The sequence below is a fragment of the Acyrthosiphon pisum genome, chromosome X (assembly GCF_005508785.2).
Source record: "Acyrthosiphon pisum isolate AL4f chromosome X, pea_aphid_22Mar2018_4r6ur, whole genome shotgun sequence".
Classification (NCBI taxonomy): Eukaryota; Metazoa; Arthropoda; class Insecta; order Hemiptera; family Aphididae; genus Acyrthosiphon; species Acyrthosiphon pisum.
Genome location: NC_042493.1, coordinates 27,508,622 through 27,522,622, shown reverse-complemented (window position 1 = coordinate 27,522,622; position 14,001 = coordinate 27,508,622). Strand labels below are relative to the sequence as shown.

General features: G+C 28.6%; 2 protein-coding genes across 8 annotated transcripts in view; one reads left to right on the top strand and one right to left on the bottom strand.

Annotated features, from left to right (window-relative positions):
• The first annotated feature begins 6 nt into the window (after nt 1–6).
• Nucleotides 7–10,022, top strand: LOC107882517. 7 transcript variants are annotated; one of them, XM_029485168.1, is made up of 9 exons: nt 7–665; nt 756–912; nt 985–1,181; nt 2,466–2,667; nt 2,817–2,853; nt 2,920–3,233; nt 8,185–8,244; nt 9,044–9,283; nt 9,481–10,022. In XM_029485168.1, the coding sequence occupies exons 4-7, from the start codon at nt 2,548–2,550 to the stop codon at nt 8,215–8,217; spliced, it is 504 nt and encodes a 167-aa protein (XP_029341028.1). In that variant the 5' UTR covers nt 7–665; nt 756–912; nt 985–1,181; nt 2,466–2,547; the 3' UTR covers nt 8,218–8,244; nt 9,044–9,283; nt 9,481–10,022. The 7 variants fall into 7 exon arrangements, with proteins under 7 accessions (XP_029341028.1, XP_029341024.1, XP_029341030.1 ...); XM_029485164.1 differs by having other exon boundaries at nt 752–912; XM_029485170.1 differs by having other exon boundaries at nt 752–912; nt 985–1,214.
• A 592-nt stretch (nt 10,023–10,614) lies between these two features.
• LOC103307981 (ATP-dependent DNA helicase pif1-like) overlaps nt 10,615–14,001 on the bottom strand; it is a 4,607-nt gene continuing 1,220 nt past the window's right edge. The window contains exon 3 of the mRNA XM_008180544.1: nt 10,615–10,661. Coding sequence (XP_008178766.1) covers nt 10,615–10,661 — 47 coding nt within the window. The remainder of the gene's footprint in view (nt 10,662–14,001) is intronic.

Sequence of the window (14,001 nt, the reverse complement as noted above, 5' to 3'; positions counted from 1 at the left end):
TTTTATATTAACTGCGTAATCACTGCCCATATTCTACGACATAACTTACCCTGTAGCTTACTTAAGGTGGTGTTGCATAGCAAGTCGGGGGATATTTTCGATTTGCGGTGCGTAGCGAAGGCGCCGAGGAGCGTAGCGACGAATGCCGCTAGCCGTGTAATCACTGCCCACATTAAAAGAGCGTTAAAATATTTTTTTACGCGCCTAAGCGTATTAACGTAAAATAGCAAACTTCGCAAATTTATAACTTCAAAACTTATAATTTCCGAAAATTTATTTTTGCACCATCGTTCTAAACTTGTCGAATTACATATGTTGCTGAAAAAATATTTAAAAATTTGTTATTAAGAGCGTTAAAATAGAGCGTTGCGCGCATGAGTAAACACCGAAAATAGCGAACTTCGGAAGTCCGTAACTTCAAAAATAATCATTTCCGCAAATTTATTTTTGCACCATCGTTCTAAACTCGTCAAATTACAAATGTTTAAAAAAAAAAAAGTAGAAAATTCAAGGAGCCGCTAAACTAGATTAGTTCCAAAGTAAGTTAGAAATTCTTGCCACTATGCATTTGTTAATAAACATACTATTTTCAGCTAATTAAAATGAGCAAATCTAACATAAGCAATGGTGAAGTAGATGTTATCAATAATAACAATGAATAGAAGGTTAGTAGGTACTTTTCATTTTTTTTAAAAATAATGTTAGTTTAAGTTTGCAAATTTGTATTTAACTAATATAATATTTTACTAAGTTAGTGGTAAACATAAAATGGTGACCAGAAGAACAGTTATGGACAAAACTCCATTGTCTGAGATATTCTGTGGGCAGCTACGTACTCGCACAGTGATAAATGGTGAAAATGAACCGACTGAAAATATTGAACCTTTCTTCACACTTAAGCTAGACATTGGGGTATTGTGAGGTTGTGATACAAATAAATGATTATATCAATAATTTTTTATACTTAATGTATATTAATTTTAGAAAGCAAAATCTGTTCGGGAAGCTTTGGACATGCTAGTCAATAAAAACACACTCAAAGTATTAACTTATCCGAAAACCAACCATGAACTGTATGCATAACAACAAGTTACTATTGATGAGTTACCTTAGGTTTTATTATTGCGTCTTAAATGTTTTGAATTCAAGCAACAAAAAACTGACTAAAATTGTAAAAAGTGGTGAGTTCTCTGTTGATCTTAAAATTGAACCTAGTAAGTGCTCATTATATTACTTATAACACAAATTCCATATTTCTATTTTCTTCAAGTCTATTTGTACTTCATAAGATTTGTTTTTGAAATTTGGGTACATGAATTTGACTCTAAAGAGTAGCATTTGGGTAAATTTATATTCAAAAGCTTAGTGTAGTGTCATACAAATAATGTTGGTTTCATAATTATTGTTACATTAAGTATGAAGTACCACTTTTAGTCTACTTATAGTTTTATATTGATACTTAACTAGTGCACTAAAATGGAAATAATAATTTTAACACAGACTTGCTTAATTTATGCGCACATTTTACATAATAATCTTAAAAAAATTTGTAAAATAAAAATACTACATTTTAAACTAATTATTATTATAGATGTAAATAGCATTTTAAAGAATTTTGGCCATTATAATTGTATATTCCGACAATATTAAACACATGGATTCATATAACTGGAGAGCTAAATAATTTTTTTTTTTAATAATAGTATTATCTGTAAAAAATACATTCAATACCGATTTGATTAAATACATAGTATCGAATAGTTTATTAATTTACTATCTAGTATTATCTAGAGTAGCCTGATTTATCTGATTTATTATCATAGGACGCAAACCCTCTATAAATTAAATGTACCTAAGTATTTAACTAAATAGTTTGTTGATTTAAATCAACTTTGAACTTATTGTAGGAGTATTATTGAAGTTATTTTATTGATGGATTTTAAAACTTATAGCAAATTAAAATGAATCAAATTTACATAATATACATATTATATTCCGTCATTGTTTTAAACATTTAATTTGTAGTTCTTATAACTTCTGTTAAAGTTGTACATTTTTAATCAAGGTTTGAAGGGAAGGAAGACATTGTTTTTAAAATGTGTGATATTTTACACATAAACATAATAGTAGTCAAAAGTTACATGAAATACGATTAGAAAATAGATTGTAAATTATTATACGGTACAAAATAGTACATTATTGAATTAAAATTAGCCATTTTAAAATAATAAATATTATATTTATACCTTTGCTAATATATTTTTATTGGTTACAACTTTGAGTGGTAATTTGATTTTAACTAATATTTTAGTTACATTTTATAGGTATTTTTAAAGTGGAAGTGTTTTTTCTTACGTTTTATTTTAAGATTTATATAATTAACTAGAAGAAAATCCTTATCTTTCTAATCCTAGGATTTCAATAAAAATCAATCATTTAAATTTGTTATACAACCAATTTTATAGGTACTCATTGCTGCATACCAACTAGCATATGAATTAAGATGTAACCACATGGAAACAATATTTATATCTGTAGTTGATAAGTATGGTCGTGATTTTTATCCAGAAAACTTACAAAAACTTATCTAGTCTGAAACTTATATTTGATATTCTTCAAGACTTTTTTTACCATTCAAACCGTGAAGTCTGCAATGCCGCATTCGAGGTAATATAAGTTATTGAAATAATAATTACATATACTTTAACATATTCAGCAACCTAATTGTAATTATATCTTGACGTTTGATTAGATTTATGTAAGACATGTTTGCATATATGATTTTACATGTTTGCAACATTTGGAATTGTCTAAAGAAACACAATTTCTTTTGCCTTCTTCTCATCCAAACCAGTAAGCTTATAATAGTATTTTACTAAAACTATTTTAATAAGTATAATTTAATATCTATTCTTATAGTGTATAGTCAACAAAATAAGATCAACTCTGGAGCTAATGGTTATGGAAATATTGAATCGCCAACCAAAACTCCATTGCCCTATGTCCAGACTTATAAAAGAACTGGTTGTATGGCAGCATTTGAATCATTTACTCAATTTGAACAATATTTGGATGAAATCCGGGTTATTATGGAAGATCCATCTTCTCCTATATATGTTTCACCGAGAATTGTTGATGCCCTCAAAAGTGGAAGTAAATGTAGATTACGCTTGTCCCTTAATGTGAGCTTGTCTCTTGGTGATCAATGGCCCCCAGATCAAGAAACCGTTGAGGTAATTTAGTGTAGTGTCATACAAATAATGTTAGTTTCATAATTATTATTACATCAAGTATGAAGTACTCTGCCCCTGTCCACTTAAAGTCTACTTATAGTTTTTTTTATTGAAACTTAACTAGTGCACTAAAGTGGAAAATCAAAACTATTATCTGACAGTTTGCATGTACTAAACAACAATATTATATGGTTAGAATAACGAAAATTACATCTTTCAGTATTTTTGTGTATATTGTATATAAATAATAATGAACATTAACATTTAAACAATAAACAATTTATTGTATTTAACAAAAGTAAATTTCATTAGGTAATATAAAGAACAAAGTGTAAGAATATAATTATAATTCATTACTAAAACTTAATAACACAGTACAGTGACGTAGACATGATTTCTGAAAGGGGGGAGGGATCAGAAACAAACGATATAGCTAAATGGGAAAATTGGAAAATGTGAAAATCCCTCACCCGCTCAAAACTTTTTACTAAGGTAATAAAAAACCAATGGGGGGACCATGACCTCCATGCACCCCCTTGTCTATGCCACTGACACAGTATCTAGAAGTTGCTTATTAGGAACACGGATAATTAATACAATCAGATTATTGAAACAGCACATCGGTTAATTGAAACAATAAGGGCCAATTTTGACGTCAAAATCCGGTTATTCAGTGTTAAGCCGTTAACAAATGTACCTAATGTAATTACGTAACAATGTAGATTATCTTATGTTGTTACAATTGATATTTGATACTGATTTCCACTTGTCACTTTATTTTATTAAAACACACGAAGAGCAGGGGAAGCCAATTTTAGTGCAACATAAGTGTGGTTTTAAACTCTGCGCCAATATGAACGAGGGAAAACGATATCGATAAATAAATATTTCACATAACATAAAAAAATTTCATATTAGGTAGTTACTATTTTTAAAATTATACTTTTTTTTCATAATAAATAAACCACAATCTTCATGTTGGTCCAAAAGTGTTCCTAGTAAGCGGCTTCTACTGTATATAGAACACTGCTGGATTACAATAATGTAATAGTCACAAATTGATTATTTATTTAGCATGTACATTAATTAAGCAAAAATATTCATTGTTCGTTTAATATAATGTAATAGATAATAATTTGACGGTCTTTTGTAAAAAGGGCGCTTGCCACAAATACCCATTTTTCAGGAGGAACAAAATAGTGTTTTTAAAAATGATAACGTTGAAATCGGTTGATCTCGGATATACCTTCATAAAGTAGGCATGTTGATAATTTGATAAAACTTATCATTAAAATGCTTAAACATATGTGAATTATATTATTATCATTCAAAGTGATAGTAGTCGTGGTATGCGCCCTTTTATAATATAGATTTTCGAACGCCTATTCGTTAAACATGTACTCCTGTGGTATACGCCCGTTATACCAGTTTAATATTTTGAACGCCTTATTGTTAAAAGTCATTATGAGTGGTATACGCCTTTTTAGCGTGAAAAATTTTTTGAAAACCTCTGTACAACTTATAAAATTCATTGTTTTTAGTATAACAATAATAATCAGTAATTATTAATATTATTATTTGTACTATCATTTAAGAATTAAGATGTTTGGAAAGCAATTAAAATAAATTAATTTACTAATAATATTATAAAAAACAAATATATAACATTAAAAAATCAAATAAATTAGTATTTCTATAAAAGTATAACAACCTTAGTTAATAAAGTTAATAGTTTAAAAATAAGATGAGTATCATAGTAAAATGATGATTATAATAATATAAAAACAAGAAATATAATATAACTATCACAAATTTAAAAAAAAATAAATCATGAATATTTAAAGACATGATACAAAATTCTGTAGAAGTATAACAAATTATTAGCATTTTTTTTTTACTAATATAAAATAACAAATGTATTGGTATTACAATAAATTAGTATTTCCATAAAAGTATAACAACCTTAGTTAATAAAGGTAATAGTTTAAAAATAAGATGAGTATCATAATAAAATGATGATTATAATAATATAAAAACAAGAAATATAATATAACTATCACAAATTTAAAAAAAAATAAATCATGAATATTTAAAGACATGATACAAAATCCTGTAGAAGTATAACAAATTATTAGCATTTTATTTTACTAATATAAAACGACAAATGTATTGGTATTAAAACAAATTCAAATAGTTAATTCATAATAAAAGTTAATAATAAAAACAATTTATATTTAAAATGTACTTGGTAACTATATTTTTGATCCAGTTTAGTCATCTTCATCATCAGTTTCTGGGAGATTATCTCTTAATGCAGATTTATATGGGAGTTTTAAGTATTCTTGGTGGTAACATTGAGGAATAAAATTGTTTGTACATAAGTTACTCAGGTCCTTATACTTTTCCGGATTTAAAGCCAATTTATTTGTATATAGTTGTTTAGGACTAGATATTAAAGTTGAATCAGATGATCTTAAGCGTTTATTTGCTTCCAAATCAATAATACTATAATTCAGTTTTTCAAATGAGTAACTAAATTTAATTTTGTTCAATTCATTTTGTACCAAAATAATACTTCTTATTGCTTTAAATTTGATTTGACAATTATTTTTTTTTTTTAATGTTTTTCTCAATACATGCATGTATTGAGTCTACTGGCATGTAGGTATGACCAGGAAGTAAATAATTTATAGTAATAGTTTTAATGTTTTTTGAACATCTTGAAAGAAAATAATGTAACATTGAAATCATTTTATGGTTCTTATTTTGTCCGGGACAACTATCACAGTACAAAGCTATGTCCTGAATAATACCTCTTTCATCAACAGATTTCAAATATGAAAATATGATTGTATTTATTTCATTGGATCCTCTAAGACCGTCAACCTCTGACCACAATTAACAAAATCCTGCTTTTGAATTGCTTTCATATACACTTAAATTATAATAGGCTAACTTTCTAGAGTAATATAATAACATACTATTACCAGCAGATGTATTCAATACTTTTTGGAGATCAAAGCTACAACATAGAAATCCATCTTTTCCACTGCGTTCTTGATCACTTTTGAATACATCATAGGTACACTGTTTTTCTTTTAGATGATTTTCTTGGATCATATTATCATCTTGAGTTAAATTTTCTTTGTTATTGTAAGCTTCACAGTGGGTGCATTTGTCTTTTTTAGGAACATGTATACCAATATTATATTGATCTCTCCATATTTTTTTAAATATTGTACTTGAAACTGTTTTTATATTATTATTTAAACTACAATCTTTAACATAGATTCTATATATATTTTCTAAGCTTTGAAATTCACTACCAATATATTTTTTAGTAGAGGAACCTCTGCAATAGTGGGAAAGTACAGCTAGTAGTTTGTTTATAAATGTATTAACACTTTTTATAACTACTTCAGATGTTGTGTTATGTGCTGATTTTTTATCTCTATTATCAGTCTTCGATGAAAATAAATTAACTGTATTGTCTCTTGTACATTTTAATAACTTTTCAGTTATATTCAATGTATTTAATAAGAACTTTCTGCAAACAACTTTGGCTGTGTCATTAAAAGAAAAATAATACTTGTATATATTACAACAGTTACTTACATGAGTAACATATTTTCTTTTCACATCTTGCCTCTCCATGCAGCACAGCAAGTAATCTCGTTTCCTAGTATGATCAAATTCTTTCCAATATCTATTAAATATTATTAATCTTTCCTCTTCTGTTATAGTATTACATTCATTAGTACATTTTTTACCTAAACAAGGGTTTTCTTTAATAATTTGCTTTTCAACTGTTAGAATACTTCCATCGTTTTTAAGTGTTGTATAAGATTCACCACATAATTTAGATTTTTTTTTATTTTCTCTAGCAGCTATTTTTCTTTTTTTTACTCCATAGTCATCTATTTCTTCTACATTCAATAAAGGGTCAACCATAACAATAATATTATCATCTGAACCACCAGATTCACTTTGGTGAATAACATTATCTGAATCACCAGCTTCACTTTGGTGAACAACATTATCTGATGTACTATTCTCAGAAATACATTCAACTGCTTTAGCTGGTGACAAATGTTCATCAAATGAAATACTGTCTGATATACCATTATTTATTGTATAATTTAGATTTTCATTTATTACAGTCATTATTATTAGCTAAAACAATATTATCATCTAAAAGAACAAAGTTGTCAATGCCATTTATGTCAATACTATTTAACTCATCAAAATAAAATATATTATTGACATTTTTATTTGTTGCAGAAGAATCTTTCATATTTGTTGAAGTTTTTTTAGCTAAGCTTAATAGCATTTTACTTTTAGATGAGCACATATTCACTCCACTTTTTAAAAACGAAAAACTTAAACAAAATACTATATTAGTATTACCTACTAATATAATATAGTACACTCGACGTTGTACGTATATAGTATTATTTTACATTAATTACCAGTCTATGATTATTTAGTGGGATAACTGATTTTCCCTCAAACTTCTTATCAATAAAACAATGGCAAGAATTATCATTACTTGTAGACCATCTGACGTTTAATTAACTGTCACATAATAACAATTTTAATTTTAATTTGATAAAAACTTGTTAATTCAAAACTAGATTGTTTATTCGAGAAAACCACAAACAATTCCTGTGGTAAACGCCCTTTTAACATCTTTCGTATAAATATATTTATATTTTTAGGGCGTATGGGTTTCTTATATCTGCTGTATGGAGAACTTATCCTCAATATTTTTAACAACCCTAATGATAGATTATACGCCTATTTTTACTAAAAATTTTGATACCAAAAACTCATTTTTGGTTTTTCGTTGTATACGCTCTTTTTACAAATCACCGTCAATATAATCTTTATTTCAAGTATATTATATTATATCAACATTAAATAATTTAATTAAAAATGTTTTTTTTTGCAGGGCTTATATCAAAAAATTCCAAGATTAACGTGAAAACTAGACAGTATACACTCTTTGCAGGTAAACACATCTTTAACGTAATTATGCATGGCCAATTGAAACCCCGTTTTATTTAAACCGGCCCATATAATTATATATTGTTGTATAGGTGTGCTAAGGACGGGCATATTATCTTCAGTTTGTGTGTATGGAATTTTTCTACCTATATTAGAAATATTTCTAAAGAAATAGCTGAAATAGTAACTAATGTTAGTTTTTATATTTCATTCCCAGCCAAATCATATTTGTACCCCGTTTTATTTAAGTCTGCCTATTTAACTATATTTTGTTGTATGGGTGTACTAAGAACGGGTATAATATTATCTTCAGTTTGTGTGTATGGAATTTTTCTGCCTATGAATTTTTCTAAAGAAATAGCTGAAACAGTAACTAACACTATTTTTTATATTTCATTCCCAGCCAAATTATATTTTCACCCCGTTTAATTTAAGCCCATATGACTATTTTGTTCTATAGATGTGCCTAAGATCAAGCATATCATCTTTGGTTTTATACTTAGAATTTTTCTATAAAACTAACAAATCGTAACTAGTATTTTTTAACAATTGATGTGATTCCCGACTATACTGTTTTTCCCATTTTATTTAAGTGTTTGTAAAATTGTATTCTTTGAATGAGTGTATTAACTATTAAGATTAGCTGATATAATATTTCAAGTTTGTGTGTTATAGAATTAATTTTATTCATACATCATAATTCTAAACAAATATGGTTGATGCTTAAATATTTTATAAAAACAGATTATTACGATTTTACATATTCAATATTAATTTAAAATATTTTTTGTTTGTATTTCAAGTTGTTTATCATAATGGTAAAGAGGCAAACAAAGGTCACTACTTTGCTGATGTATTCTATGTGGCGCTCGGTTGATGGTTACGGTTTGATGACACGTCTGTACGTTTTGTCACCGACAAAGAAGTTATGTCAGTCAAACCCCTGTGTATGCCGTATTTGCTGTACTACAGAAGAAATTACACAACTGCTGCACTGTCTGCTGAATAAAGGCAGATAGTTTGTTATTTTTACAGACATTTTGGTATGTATTTTGGTACGCCTGAGACACATGTATGAATTTGCATGAATATTTTTTTAAATACATAATTTTTTTTTTATTTCTATTATTTAATATTTATTATTTTTTAGATGTATAATCATCAAAATCTTCATGATATAAATTTTAGATCAATACATTTTTACATGGACATTATTGACTGAAAATTATTTTAATTTTAGCTCCAATGATGAAATTGATGAATAATTGGAGAACGCGGCCTCATTGGAGTAAATAATATTATCCATTTATTTTACATCATACATAATGTGACGCAATGCTGCTGTGGTACTGTGAGAGGAGTTTGGATGACTAGTACAAACCAGAGGTCGTTATCATATAATGACATAATTAATATAATACAATGTTAATAGTTTATTAACAATGTTCCACAATGTATAAGATTTATGAGGAAAAGAGTTTGGTACTGTATGGTGCGAACTCGAAGATAACACCTCCGTCCGACTGGTTGTAGCTGGTGTCTCCGCCTGCGGTCCTACTCAGGACCACGACTCAGCGACCAGTCAAGCAGGGAGCTTGAATGTTTGAATGTTCCATTCTTACTACAACTGATAATCTAAATTCACTCTTGCGAAAAATAGGTTCTTAAATGTGTAATAGTAGATACAATAACAAATAAGAATCATCAATATTTTTAACAAATTCATTGATATAATATCATTGTATAAGAAAAAAACATTCGGAGCGGAGACGGTTTGTCAGTCTGGATATTTTAAATTGTTATTATTTATTATACCCTGTGAGTTGAATTAATATTATAATATTTTTATTTTTTATTTGTTTCTATAGTAATAATGATAAACAAAGCATTAGAAATTAAAATCCCGTTTTAACTGTTTTAGGTAATTTGGCCATTGTTATTCCCGTGGAATTAAATAACTATTGATAAAATAAATTCTCTCTAAAATATCTAATCCAAAATATTCAAAATACAGGCACAATTTTTTTTTATGATCATTTAAAGTTTGATTTTTAACAAAATGTATCAAATTTAAAATTTAAAATTGATTTTGTAGCTATAAAATGTATAAAATGTTGAACTTTATAACTTAGGATTGAAAATTTAAAATGAGGTTCTAGCTTTTATTTTATATTGACATTTGGACAACATTTTATAATAAAGAATAACAATTTTTATTATTTTGTTATACTTTTATAATATTAATTCAACTTATACCGGCTACCATATTTATAATAACTAAAAAGTAATAACAATATAAATATTATATAAAATATCCATACTGATAAACCATACCGTATTGTATTATCAATTGATGGTAAAATATTATAGTTGACTATGGTAATCCAATCCAAACATAAACAGTACAACTTATTGACCATCCTATCAAAAACAAACCATGTAAATTAATTTACAAAATTGAAAAAATTATAAAATATTTTTATCTTTGGATATTGTCTATTATGTCTTGTACATCAAGACGTGTGCAGCCCTTCTCAAAAATCTATCTGCTGAGTTGTTGCACATGACCTACTAAGACAACGACAGTGTTATCTTGTTCCATCTCTAATCTGAAATATAATTATTATATGTCATTAAGTAAAAAAAAAAATTTTAAGTCACCTTGTGTTTTTCTGGCGTTGTCAAATTCAACAAAATAATGCTTTTCAATGACAATTTCTCTGTAAGCCAATTTATTGATCAGTATGAAATAAATTATTGTAATATTTAATCTATAAGTAAGAGCAAGAAACTACAATAAAAATACCAAATCAGAAACAAAAATTTAATATTTTAATTGAAAATCAAATGTTAAAACTGCATAGTTACTTACCGATTACTAACCTTATTAACTCCTTTTTATTAGGTGGTTTACATATAGCAAAAATGAGGGATATATAAACACAAACATATAGGACAGTGATATAACAACCCATATTTTAAGTACAAATTCTTAGTACAATAAACATGAAACATAAAATAATACATATTATTTTATTATGACACTTATTGTAAGAATGCAATTGGCAATATAAGTTAGGCCAGTCTATGAGTATATCATATTATAAACGTACTAAATGATTTTTAAATTTTTATAGGCATTATACTAGATAAGAAAATAAATACAAAATATTTTAGGTTTGGATAAATGTTCATGGCAAAACTATTTAGGTAAAATACTGAAATACCAAAAATATAATTATAATTTACTTATTCATGTCAATTTGTCAGGGCCGTATTTAGGGGGGGGGGCGATCAGGGCCCAGGCCCTGGGCCTCGCGCTTTTTGCTTACATTTGGAGGCTTCGGGTTAGAAAAAAGTGGTAAAATTGGTTTAAAAATTGGTTTTCGCTCTGGGCCACGCAAATCCTAAGGACGGCACTGAAATTTGTCATCCAAGGAAATGGTGAAACAAGATTCATTGTGGTATTGTGAAATTGATGACGTTCAGATAGTTTTAAATCCAGATATATCTTCTCACATTCTTACTGATGGAGTTATATTATTTACCAGAAAAAATGTAATTATCTGTGGATTTATAACAGTTTTAACCTCACAATGTAAGCGTAGACACACTACAACCACTACGTATGCACACCACAACCAATGCTCGAAATAGATCGGAGTGGAGTTTCGATAGGTAATGAATTAACTTAAGGAGGTAAAACACACACGTATATGTTTGAAACGTCAAAAACGACTATAAATCCTAAACAAGTAATAGTACCTTAAGGTTGAAGCCTCTCTACGTTTCACGCAGATAATCCGGTTTTACATATAAATCTAAGGGCTACGGGTTAAGTGAATTATTTTTCGGGAGTTTTCGTAAAATTAGCACTAATTATATAGGTATAGTTTTCACTATAAGCAACAAAAAATATAAATAATATTTTCAATTCCTATAAGTAGCTTTTGTCGCTTTTGTAGAACAAGTATTTGCTTTAAAACATTATATACATGTACCTATTGTATTTTTAATAATAAAATATGTGATTTTATTAATATTTTTTTGCATTTCAATAATTATTTTTCCACTTTATAAACTAAGCTAGGTTAGGTATACATTATACATAGGCGTATAATAGTTTGCTGATTATAATTTTTTTTTGGGCCTGACTCTAGATCTGCTATCTTTCAAAGCTGGCAACCCTATATATACAAGCCATGAATAGTTCATCACTTGTACTGTAGCTTACTGTAGTAGGCCACCAAGACACAAAACCAATATCGACAAACGATTTTTATGGGTGGGTGCGCAGTGTACACTGTATATCAATTAACATTTGATTAACATAAACATGACATACATACAAAATGTCAATGGCACCGGCCATGGTAATATGTCCTGCAAGACGGCTGGCCCAACAACGATAGTGTTCGACATATCGACGATAGTTTAAAGCGAACGAACGAGAACCAACACCGTCTAGCAGATAGTAATTATATTAAAGCAGCACAATGCAAATGGTATCCCGCCGTGCTTAATGGCAGACGGGAGTACCATCAACTGTTTCATTCATATGGGTCCAACTGTCCAAGGAACAACTTACCGTTGGTGGAGTATTCTAGACGAATGTTGAGCACTTGATCGGACAAGATGGTCCGAGCGTAGTATAGTAGACGAGAAGTAATCGATGTCACGTATACCTAAGGACCACGGCATCATAAGCGCAAAATGGGGAGATTGGGGGGGGGGGCTAAGCCCCCAAAACCTAGGGCATACAATTTTAATATGCTATATTGCAATAGTCTGCTTGCCTTATTATATTCAGCCCCCCCAAACCAAAAGTTGAAATTGTGCTTATGCACGGCATAGACTTAAATCGACAGCGCATAGAGAGAGAAATCACCAGACGGGATTGTTAAGAGAGAAGAGAGAGGTTTTGGGCCGTTACAGTGTGCAAAAACATGTTTTTCCTCTCTCATATGCTCTCATATGTTATGTTTTCTCTCTCAGTTATGTCGTTTGGATTAAACAAGGGCAGGGCGGTGTGGGAAGCGTTGTCCATTTGTTTATAGGTTTATGGACCATTGTTGTAGATATACTGGTTACACAACTATTAGATTAAATCTATATGTTATATAAAAGAAAGTCGTGTTAGTTACTCTATTTATAACTCAAGAACGGCTGAACCGATTTGGCTAATTCTGTTTTTGTTGTGTTTGTTATTGTCAGGAAAAGGATAATATTATGAAAGAAAAAATTGAGAAAGTTACGGGGTTAGAGGAAAATGACGTGGTGGTGGTGATTAAACTAAATAAGAATAATAATTGGTTGCTATTGGTTAATCGGGCATATTTGTTGATTTGTATTATTATTTTTTGTCAATATATATATATATGCATATAAATGAATGTTTGTGTGTAGATTAGACCTCTGGGAAGAAGATGGTCTAATTTAAAAAGGGTTAAATTTTGTTTTTTTTATTAATTGGATTAAAGTACGGTTATGTTAGGATGGGATTTTGTATTAATTGATTATATTAATCCACTATAGGTGGAATTAAGTAAAAACGACAAACTTAGTATAACTTTAATACTTTAGAGTTAAATCATACGCATACGTACAAACAGCACGGAGTCCGCGATCTAACGCAAGTGGATTGTCTATACTTGCGTATACTTATAATATACTGCTGTGAATCAGAATTTTTATTCCGAGCAATGGAAAAGTGAAGATAAATCTAGAACATCATACACCGAATACTAAATAGGCAACGCAT